This window comes from Nanorana parkeri, unplaced genomic scaffold, assembly GCF_000935625.1.
Source record: "Nanorana parkeri isolate BGI_ZX_2015 unplaced genomic scaffold, ASM93562v1 scaffold109, whole genome shotgun sequence".
In the NCBI taxonomy this organism is placed as follows: domain Eukaryota; kingdom Metazoa; phylum Chordata; class Amphibia; order Anura; family Dicroglossidae; genus Nanorana; species Nanorana parkeri.
Window position 1 is genome coordinate 1,019,286 of NW_017306377.1, and position 12,294 is coordinate 1,031,579.

At 39.6% G+C, this 12,294-nt stretch overlaps 1 protein-coding gene across 1 annotated transcript in view; it reads left to right on the plus strand.

Annotated features, from left to right (window-relative positions):
• Positions 1-4,518, plus strand: part of LOC108784318 (transmembrane protein 26-like) — a 20,487-nt gene extending 15,969 nt beyond the window's left edge. Inside the window, exon 4 of the mRNA XM_018553080.1 lies at positions 3,949-4,518. Coding sequence (XP_018408582.1) covers positions 3,949-4,518 — 570 coding nt within the window. The remainder of the gene's footprint in view (positions 1-3,948) is intronic.
• The last annotated feature ends 7,776 nt before the right edge of the window (positions 4,519-12,294 follow it).

Below are 12,294 nucleotides of genomic sequence, written 5' to 3' on the forward strand. Positions count from 1 at the left end.
GGTCCAGTTCTGGTCACCAGTACTAAGAAAAGATGTCCTTGAGTTGGAAAAAGTCCAGCGGAGGGCAACCAAACTAATTAGGGGTATGGAGGACCAGAGCTACGAGACAAGGCTACTAAATTTAAACATGTTCACATTGGAGGTGAGGAGATTAAGGGGGGATATGATCTCCATGTACAAAATGTTCAATGGTGGTAGCAACATTGGCGATAAACTATTTAAAATTAACTCCATTACAAAAACTAGAGGCCACCACCTAAAATTGGTGGAAAAAAAATTCCAGCACAAGGGGCGAAGGGGGTTCTTCACAGTAAGATCAGTTAGGGTCTGGAACTCACTGCCACAGGCGCTGATTTCAGCAAATAATGTGGAATTGTTCAAGAAACTTTTGGACGATTTCTTAAAGGACCGTAATATACAGGGGTACAGGTACTCCTAGAATGAGATCCTAATAGGTTGAACTTGATGGACTAATGTCTTTATTCAACCTCAAATACTATGTAACTATGTAACTATGTAAGTTCAGCTCACCCCACCCTAATCCCCCTTCCCCAGTAGTGACTAAGCAGCCTTCCAACATTCTAGTCCATACTGCTCAAGTACTTTTTCCCCTCTACTTTTCCTTTAAATTGTTTTTCCAGACTACACAACGCGCACATTTCAAATTTGGATAAAAGGCTGGAGGCGGTATAATACTTTTGGTAGTTATGCAGTTCATTGTTAAAGAGGTCTAAACCAACGTTTCGCAACCTTTTTTTCAGTCATGGCACCCTTTTAAAAGTATGCAAAATCTCAAGGGGACCCCCGCCGGATCAACCAAGATGAGACCCAGAGCATAGGGAGTGTCAACTGAGGACCAAACCCCAAGATGTAGGTATGGGGGTGATGTCAGGGTATAGATCCTTATGCCACAGAAAGGAAAATGCCTGTTAGGTCCTACTCATGACTCCAATAACGGAGGTATCCCCAGGGTTGGTAGTAGCCTGAAGTCACTCCGGGGGCCGTCGGTGTCCACACGACCGCAATGCAGCCACATATATTAGGAGCCCCCTCTTCTTATCACAAGCACCCCCACCACAACAAAAGCCCTATTCACATCAGAAGCTGCCCTTTATGTCAGGAGCTCCTCTCTCACATCAGAGCCTCACTTTTCACATAATAGCCGCCTTTTGTTATTTCAGAGTTCCCCCTTCACATAAGGAGTCCCTTCACATGAGAGTCCTACCTTTACATCAAGAGCAGCAGCTGCAGTAGTATGGTAGAGGGTGGAAGGCAGAGAAGCCTGGATGTAAGTGCACTTCCTGTCTTTTATAAATGGATCCCACTCTCCCTGGATTAACGTTATTCGTTTCCATGGTGCAGGAAGCCGACCCGCCTGCACCATAGACAAGCATGACAATGTGCAAAAATTTTGAGGCACCCCTGAGGAAGTCAAAGGCACCCCAGGGTGCCATAGCACCCTGGTTCACAAATGCTGGCCTAAACAGCAAATCAAAAAGAAGGATATCTGAGTCATGAAGAGGGACAGGCAAACTGTGTTCCAAAAGAGAGACAGACCCTCCACATCATGTGCAGTTGGGACCTATGCTAATCTCTAATGTAAACACAAATATAGCTCTGGTAGTGGAAGGAGAGGAAGCAGAACTTTTCTGAGGACTGGAACAATTCCAGTGCTTTTGCTGGGAACCTTGAGGATGAATTGATCCACAGTGCCTGCAGGTACGGTGCTCTGAAAAACACTGTAAACATTAGATTTAGCTCTGAAATATATATCAGCCTCAGCTGCTTTGTAAAGCACAGTGAGCAAATGTCTGTGGGTGTCTGCGTGGGATAACACTACAGATTTTCACCAGGGCATAAATAAAATTCATTAAGCTTCACCTAGTATATAGTTAAAAAGCACAGGTTTTTTTTTTTTAATAATAAAGTACAATTTATTTTCTAACTATCCCCACAGTCTACAGACTTTTCACTTTCTAACATCATATTGTGCTTTATATTGACTTTCTAAAAAATGTTTTATTAGGCTTATGTAGCTGTTCCTCTCCTATATCCCTGTCTGAAGATATATAAAAATCTCCCACATTTTATGTCCCTGCCTTTTCCTCCTCTTCTCTATTAAATTATTTATGTTGGGGTTTTTTTGTTGTTGTTGTTCAGGGTTGCCTGAAGTGTTTATTGGAAATCAAATTAAATTTTTTAAAAAGAAAATCAATATATTCTTGCATATATAAAATTCATTGTAGAAGCAAGCATTTTGCATTTAGTGTGTCTGCTTGTTCTAAGCCACTGAATTTCCAACCTGTCCTTAAATGACCTCAGAAATGAATGTTTTCATGAATGTGAGTGAAGAATTATCAGTCACACTGAGATATCATCAGGTTAAGGTCAGGAGTTTGTAACTATATGCCAGGACAGTGGAATGTGCAGCAGGTTGGATGCGTGGTCTGAACAGGTGGTCGGTCGCTAGCCAAGGAGGCAGACAGCAGACAGGATAGCAGGCAAATACATCATCAGTAGGTAGGCTGAGGTCACATAAGAAGGTCAGCAGAGATGAGCAGTAGTCAGGAACAAGTCGAGCTCACACCAACAATTAGCAGAGTCAAGCCAAGGTCAGGAATTAGCTGACGACACACCAGCAACTCTGTTCCTAACATAAGCCGTCTGGCTCCAAGCCTTGAGTTAGGCCCATGTATCTGTGCAACGTTCCCTCATGGATTAGCATGCCCACAAGAATTAGCGTTCTTGTGTGAATGTGCATGCACACATAAATTAGTGTGCTTGTGCAAATGCGTGTGCACCCGCTACCGGCTAGACATGACCCTTGTCTTGTGCATTGGCACACATGCATGTTGCCTTCTGATGCTTTCCTGATAGACTGTAACCTTGTTGGACTATGTAACCAAATTTGATTGAAAGTACTGGTATACCTAGAAAAACAATACCCCAATGTATTATGTGACACAGCAACAGCAATAGTATATCTGAAGCCAAAACTTTTTTCCACTTTGGATGGAATATGAAAAGGTTAAAACCCTTGTCAGTTTTTTTGGCATCTGTGTCCCATTTAGTAGACTCCCCTTTAGTTTCTGTCCTGCAGATACAACAGAAGTGAGAGGAAATGTCTCCAAAGTGAAGTAAATCCCCTCTTAGACAGTTGTCACCAGAACAAGTATCACTTTCAGTCCTGATTATCTGGGTAAACAAAGAGTGTGAATCTCCACTGTAGGGACATAGACAGCAATATATATAACTTAACATTCTATCCAAAACTATCCCAAAAAATTGGGTTTGAAATATACAGTACTTTAGTTTTAAATTGATTATCATAATGTATACAATTAAAATGAATAAAGCCAAAATACAGCACATATTTCCTGTGTGCTTCTCTCCCATTCCCCTGGGTACCCCAAGCAGATAAAGTAGGTTATTAAGAGCCACTAATGTAAATCTGAAAAGAGAACATTAGAAAAGCTACTTAAATCCAATGGAGCCAAATGAAATGGTACTGATGTGTAGGAGTGCAACCTTTTGTAACATACAGTCAGTACAACTTTCCTATTATGCTACTTTATGGATAGTAAAATTGTAATGGGCTCAGAGGCAGGGCAGTGCAAGAACCAGTGAACACATTACCTTGCAATTTTGCAAATTCAATGGCAATGAGAAGACAAAGATATCAGTAATTACACATACGCTCACATAGGTTGAACTTGATGGACCTGTGTCTTTATTCAACCTCAAATACTATGTAGCTATGTAACAACATTGATTTGGTGAATACAGCAGCCAAATTATCAAGATAAATACCAAGCTGAAATTTAGGACCGTTCAACACATATGATGAATCACATGATTACATTTAGATGCACCATTTTAAATGGAGTGTAAAACATTGTCTTCGATTTAAGTGTATTTCTACTATTTACTATTATCCTTTTTCTGCAGGTATCAAATTTTAAACCATCGTTTCAATGGCTAGAAGCCCTTGAGCAGGTCATGGTTTTGGTCCTGGTTATAACACGCTGGCTGATGCCAAAAGGGGAGATGAGCAGAGACCAACTCTCTCAACTACTACTAATCTATATCGGATTAGGTGCAGATCTCCTGGATATTCTTTTATTGATCAAAGAACCATCTGTTGCGACCAACCAGTTTGTGACCATCGTGGGACTCAGCCTTTTCAGCTGGGCAGTTTTGCATTTTACGCTGGTTCTCACAGCCGGACCTGCTGCAACACCAGAGGAGACAGAGAATGATTGTAATCCACAGTCACCTAACAGAAGTGAGAGCTGTGCTTCCTCCTGCTGTACCAGTGAAGTATGGAGTCTACTTATTGCGGTGTTGATGCAAGATGGACCCTTTCTCATCTTTCGTCTTTACCTGACCATCAAAGAGGGTGTGCTCAATGAGATGATGATTTTCTTCATCTGCAAAAATATATTGACAGTCTTCCTGGAAATATACCGGATTGCTGTGATTCAATATGCAGATAGTAAAAGCAGAAAGGGAAAATGATTGCTTATATATTTCAAACATTTCTTGAAGTCAAACCAAGGTGAAAAATTAGCTTGCTTAGCTTGTATTTGAGCAAATAAATTCTTCAGACTTCAGCCCAGAAGAAGGCATGTGTTTGCTTCAACTTTTGTCCATCACTGTTTCTAGCCGCAGTGCATTCCAATGATAGCTGCAATATACCTTCTCCTCAATTGTCATTACATTACTTACTTACAGTTGAACTCTAGGCAGATATAAAATACACCAGTTAATGCAGTGCTGTGTTCATTAGTACATAATACATCATCAATAAAGGGGGCAGCTCCAGATTGAAGGTGAATATTGCCACAAAAGCTGTTTTATTATTTTGTCTTTTAATGGGCTACTTATTTTGATCTTGTTATTTTTGGCTGGAGACTCCATTATCACTAGAAGAGTGAGTCCCTACTGAGAGATTTCCGCTCACCTTCTGGTATGATAACAACCAAAATGTTTGGATTTCCCATCACTTTTAATTACAATGACAATGGTCGCTAGGACAAACAAAGGAGTGAATAACCCCAGCGGTGGCACAGACAGACTCAAAACCTGATAGAACCATTTAAAGATTCCCCACACTATTGTAAAGTTAAATACAGTGTTGTCTACAGATTTAAGTCTTTAGAAATTTGGTTTTGTATATGAAAGATTCAGACTTGTGTTGTCTCCTAGGCTGCTATGTCCTGGGATTTTTGGTATTTTGTTATGTTTCCATCTAAAGACTTCTGAAGTTGTGTAACAACTATAAGGTCACAGTGATGGCACCACATGTTTGTGTAGGCCAGAAAGCTGTCAGCTACTACTGTCTTCCAAGAGTACATGCTAAGACCTTCCAGTTTTCAGCATGTGCTATTAGACCTGCAGTGCTAATATCATAGTGCCCTATCAGTGCCTAGCACAATGGTAATCCATTTATTTTTTATATAGTGGGATCACACATAATATTCAGTGAATGCTTTAGATTATATTTATAGACTGGAGACACATTACATGGGACTACTAGAGAGAACTGCTATTAAAGCTCCTTTACTGATCAATGCTTCCATATTTTTGCTCCCTGCAGCCCTTTTACAAATAACTTGTGCCAGATTTGAGGTTTCTCCCAGGAAGATCACAATAAAAGATCAGAGGGGAAAAAAACATTAAAAAAGAGAAAATGCATGGAAAGCGCAGAAAAAGTAAGATAGTGTAAAAAAGAAATTAACCAAACCATGTAACTACTAGAGCCCAGTCTAAAGATAATTTTCCATCACTGGCATAGTAAGCACCTACGTAAGAAAAACACAAACTACTGTCTGCAGTGGTCCCCAGGGTCACACAATAAGTGCCAAAGGACCTCATGTGGCCGCTGCAGGTTGGGTAATAGGGGTCTAGAGGTAGAAACATAATTTCTTACATTTTCTTCCTGTATGTTATGCCAACCTCTCCCTAGATACTAGATACACCAGTCATGTTGATCCCCCTGACTTCCATGTTTTCTAAGCTACTAACACACAACATCAGGTTTACAGTAAGTGAAGTCTAAGGGAAATAAGAACGTATTTTTGTCTATGAACTCAAAAAAAACTGAAGTCACTGTATCACCATGACAGCCAGGGAACAAGTACTCACGCAAACAGAGGTATCAGTGGCTGGCTGCATATTTCTTTAAGCACAGCTTCCATTTAAATAGATAAGACATACTTTTATTTACTATAGTAGGTGTGCAATGCAGAAGGTTTCAAGCAGGTACACGGTATCTCCTAAGAGTATGTCTCATGAACGCTACCCATGACCCAAGTTTGGTTGCTGAGCTACTGGTTGGGAAGCACTGTAAAATTCAGCCTTGTCTTTACTTGCGTAGGAAGACAATACAGATATTCTATAGCTCAGAGGACAGAAAAACCTTAGAAAGCAGAAATACACTGGATTGTGGAGAAGGGATGAACTAGAACAAATTACAGATGCTAATTCATTTTTCTACAGTTTATACTCATGATTAACTTGTATCACTTACCAAGAAATAGATCTCCTTTCCTCTCTTCTTTCTCTGGTATAGATCTTACATGGTGTTAAATAATATCAAGATATTAAAAAATCATTAGTGGTACATAGCATTTTTATTTAGAGTCATGTTCATTTTTTTGGGACACATGACCTATGCCGTTCCTTGCTTCTGTGTATCTTTCAACTGCTATAAATAACAGTTGTTTATACATGTGATAATACAGGCTCATTGCATTCTGTGCAATATATTGAAAAAATGATCTTTCACTGTACTAGAAAGATTCAGTCAAGAAAAGGTCTAAAAAAACAAAAAAACTATTTGTATTTATCCGCCAGGGGACCAAATGCATATAGCACTTGGTCCCATTCAGATTGGTGGCCCCATTGCGGGAAAAAAGCCTCTTTATTTATGCCAATGCTGGCTGTAGCTCCACCCCAGTCTGAAGACTAAAATATGAGCTTTCCCGTGGAAGGAGGTATAGCCAGCCCTAAAGCGCTGCCACCTCTCTTTGCTGACTGTTTACTATGATCAATGAACAATCAGCACTACAGGGCTGTGTGATAGAGCTGCCAGCTGCAAGGAAGCATACAGAGTAGCAGCAGCTCTATTACAGACAGTGCTGATTGTTCATTTGTAAAAGATCACTGCTTGTAAACACAAACCCGGCAGCTAGATCATAGTTTCTGAGAGTTGATAATTTGTGTTAAAGGTTCTTCACAGGACAACAACTTCAACACAGCCTAATGCTGGGCACACACCTTACAACCATCGCAAGACTTTTATCTTACGAACAAGCTACACACCCGCCGAACATCGTACAATGCTGGGCGGGTTTTCAAACATGTTCGTAAGTTAAAAGTCGTGCGACCTTACAGTAGTAGAGGTCGCACGGCTTCCACACACCTTACGATAATCGTACGATCGCGGGATTTCCCGTGATTATCGTACGATTATCGTACGATTATCGTAAGGTGTGTGGGCACCCTAACAGTGGACGAAGTCTCACGTTCAACTGTGAAGGAAAGCCTTTGGGGTTGATTTACTACATTCATACAGGCTGTTCACTTTGCAAGGGAATTTGCACTTTGCAAAGCAATGTTCCCACAGCTCAGTGAATGTGGTGAAAAATAACTGTGTAAAAAATACATAATCATGTTGCACAAGATTGGATGATGGAAGTCTGTAGAGTTTCACCTCATTAATTTAGGTAAGGGGAAATTTTCCTTACAAAGTGAAAATTCACATGCAAAGTGAACAGCCTATTTACCCTTTGGGTTGCAGGTTTCACATGTTGAGTGGCAGTAAAAAGCCATCACTAAAGTGGCTGAATAAGAAAAAGAGACTTGCCCGGGCAAGGAACCACCACCAGTGGACTACTGAAGACTGTAAGAAGGTCTTATGGACTGATGATTCAAAATTTGAAGTCTTGGTTCATCCTGCAGGGTTTTTTATATGCTATTGAGTGAGCAAAAGAATGGTGAGACACCAATTGCCAAACATAGAGGAGGAAACATAATGGTCTGCGTCTCTTTTGCTGGATCCAGAGTCTGCAACTTTCCTAGGGTGACTGGTAATCTGAACCGAAATGCCTGCCACAGCATTTTTAAGTTCCATGCAATAAACTCTGATCTACACCTAATTGCTAATGTGTCAGGAGTTCATCCTAAAGCAAAATAATGACCCAAAACTTATCTCTAGGCTATGTCAGAACTATCTCAGAAAAGACAAAAATGATATGGTTCAAATCAGGGAGCACCCAGCAGGGTCTCCAGACATTTAAGCTAGTTTGGGATGAACTGCGCAGAAGGATGAATGCAAAGCAACCTGCAAGTCCAACACATCTGTGGGAACGTCTGCAACAGTGTTGGGAAGAACTTTCTGAACAAAATTTGATTTCCATTTCAGAATGCCATGACTGTGCACTGCAACTTTTGTTAAGCAAAACAATTGTTAAGCAAATCATGAAAACCATGATTTAATTGTTATCGACAATTTTTTTATTTGTTCTATGCTTTTTAGAGACATAAAAATTGCAAAAAAAAAAGGGGGAGTTTTTTTTATAACTTTTGATATATTCACTATAATTTAAAAAAATATTCAATTTCAAATTATCGTTATAGCTCTGCTCTGCAAAACGTTTACATTTAGTTGGATCTCTCCTGGGACTTTTGTCCAAATTTTTCCTGTTTTTTGGAGTTTTCTCTCTGCCAAATTGCTACCTTTAATGTCTCCTGTACAACATTCCAACAATATTTCAGCAATCCCTTTGCCAAAACACTTTTCCTCTACAGTTTTTTTCCATTTAGATCCTGCTTTAAAAGAATGTAGGAAATGAGTTCAGAATAGAGAGGGTTTTGTATTTCTTTTACATGAAAGAGCACACAAAAATCTTAACCCGATAAAAGCCAGCAGTGGAAACATCTGGGAATACCTAAGGGGTATAACTATGTAACTATGTAACTATGTATGTATACCATGAACTGTGTAACTGTAACTGTACAAAGCAGATTTACAAGGTCCACCCAGTCCAGGAAATTTTACTAAAGCAGAGAGTGCGGTTTTGAATAAAAGCAGACGAGTCATGTTCGTTTTTTTTTTCAAGTGTGAGGGGAGTGTTCATCTCTGGAGGCTCTGGGCTGGTAGAGCTTAGCACAAGTGCTTCTATGTTTTTTTCCGAACCTGGATCCTGCTGAATGCGATAATCTTCACACTACTATATACCAAGGCGAGGCTTTCATTAAGTAAGTAATATTGTTACCTTTTCCTGTTGGCCATCACAAATGTTATTAATATTGGATACGATTAGGCAGTTTTGTAAAGTTTATTTTGTTAAACCAAACACAAGCTGCTTTATAGCAACTGATAAGAGAACATTTTGCATTGTTTAAGCTATTCTAAAATGATAGAAGGTGAAATCTAATTGGTTGCTCTGGATTATTTCACTATTCACATCATCATTGTACTAAGCGTGGCTGTTTATCAACAATCCCCAGCTATACACTGTTCATTATTGATTTCCTATGTGTTGTTCTAACTTGATCCATACTGTATATGACTGCATCTATCATCATGGAGTATACGTAAAGGGTTTTTTAAATCTATTTTAAAATGCTGATTAAATCACTTACAATGGATGCTGCTCTTTGATGTTTGAAAATGTTAGCTTCCTGCAGAATCAGCTGGTCCCCTGAGCACTGGCCCCGATTTCCTGTTTTAGGGTGGCTCATTTACCTTGCAGGGTCCTATGGGGACACCCTCTTGTGTGCTAGTAAGCTGTGGTTGTGTCTCCACAAGCACACAGGCACAGTAAGGCAAGCACTCCTCTGCTCCCTTCTCTCTCCTTCTTCTTCCCTTCTTAGTAGATGTACTGCTTTGTCCATTGTGATCTTGTACTGGACAGGAAGTTCAGGGAAGCAGAGCTGAAAAAGTTGGAGCCAGCTGTTTGGAAGCATGATGACTGTAAGTGTGTGGGAGAAAATGTAAACACTTTGCTGTACTTTAAAGGACATTGTCACTTGGAGCAAAGTGACAGTGTCTGTGTAAAGTCCCCTAACCCCCTGACCCACTGATAGGTCTCCAGCGATCTCCTGCAGCTCCTTTCTTTGTCGCAGTCAGTTCAAAATACTGGCGCTTCTGAGTATGAGGGAACATGTGTCCTTCTCCCATGATGGAGTACTCAGGTCCAATTGCTAGGCCCAAGCACCATCACATGGTGGAGGGGATGATGTTGCTGCGCCCTCTAAGTTTTAGCACCAGCTGACATTGAGTATTTTTGGGGTGGGTGTCTGCTGGAGAGATGAATATCAGTTGCGGGGGAAGGGGGCTTTTGACTGACTTTGCCCTACAGTGATAATCTCTGTAACGCATATCGCCACCTATTCACACCTTGCTGGCAGATGTGATAAAATACTGTAACTAAAGTTAATGCATTCTCTAAACAGCCTCTAAAAGTAATATTTCAATTGTACGTATAGCCAATACCTTTTTAAAAGTTTTGGATAGAGTAGTGCAGGGTCAAAATCTTGGAACCTGGAAAGTTTTTCTTCTTAAGTCCCATTAGGGAGATTTCCCATCAATTCCTGTCCTGTAAAAGCAACAGGATGCAAGAGGAATTCTCTTGAAAATTATGGGACTTACCCTTTTATACATTTGTCACAGGAACAAGCGTCCTATTGGAAGATTTCCCCTAACTTCCTGTTCTGGTGACAATGGTAAAACTTGGGATTTCCCATCACTTTTTGTCTCAATGAAAATGGTTACCAGGACAAACATGAGAGGGTGAATCTTTCAAGCAGGGACATAAATGGCAATGAAAACCTGAAACAAGATAATCTAATTTTCCACACTCCAAAACTGAGAAAAAACAGCTATACATACACTTTAATCAAGTGGAAATAATAACATTTTTGTTTTTCGCTAAATGGCAAAGGAAAGGAATGTGGCATGTTAATCTTGCGTGATGTTAAGGGTGGATGAGTGTGGACAGGCCTCTTGGCAATGAGCAACACTGGAATATTTCCAAAGGTACAAAAGTTTGCCTATCACAGTGAAACCGGTAATAAATACTATCTGGACAATTTATTATTTACCTCCCTGCCTTACAAACCACAAATACTGGAAAAGTTATGTTATTATGTGCTTAAAGTAGAACTGAAGCCAAAACTGTTTTTTAGTTTTGATAGAGTAAGGGAGGGTTATACCAGCTTTTTTTGGCCATCTGTGTCACTTTCTGATAGCCACAACAGAAAGTAAGAGGAAATCCCTTCAAAGTGAGGGAAATCCCTAGTGGTCAGCAGGGTCACCAGAACTAGTGACACGGATGACCAGAAAAAATAAGCTGACTAAACAATCTCATGTTTAGTTAGCTTATTTGTGTTGAAGTTATAGTCAATCACGGGGCTGAGCATGTAACAGTGTCAGAGTGATACACAAATAAGATACATTTTTGTTAATATTTAGGGCACTTGAATGGATTTAAAAGTTCCATGATGGGCTACAATCTCACATTTAATTAACTGATTTGTATTGAGATTGTAGTCCATCACAGAAGTGAGCTTGGAGCGGTGACTACTTTAAAACACACACAGGGACCATGGAGGACAAACGTAGCCACCCTCCAGAAGGAAGGACAGTGTCAGCACCAATTCAGAGAGGATTTGAGGATCTACAGCCGAAGTGATACACTTTTTGGTTTTTTTGAAGATACATTTATGTTAATAGTAAAAGGTACTTGAATGCATTTATAAAATGTAACTCCTGAGTTTAGTGTCACTTTAAGCTTGCCTGTATTGAATTTATTGAAAGCACACTTATAGCACGGTGTATACATAAATACACAAATAAATGCAAAGATAAATATTCATCTTTTTAATAGTCTGAATATTGCAAAACCCACAATTTATATCTTCTCAGTACCGAATAGCCATTTACAGTATATTATTGTTATATTCAGCTGCTATTTCCCGTGTGAATACTAATATAATACTTTCACAATGCTAAGCCAACAAAAACAGACATGTTTGGCAAGAATATTAATGAAAGCCCATTACTAAAAACTAAATTCCATGTTGGGGTTTGGCAGGCGGATTCTGTATTGTTCAGAAATTGAAATTATATGTTTGTTTTTTTTTTATAGTGTTAAACATGTAAAATGAAAATATTGTACTCTGCAAATCTTTTGTATGCTTACATACATGCATACTCTATTTAGTTCCCATTGGAGACCAGGATCTATCAGATTTACATGTACCTACCCATTTATAAACCTTACC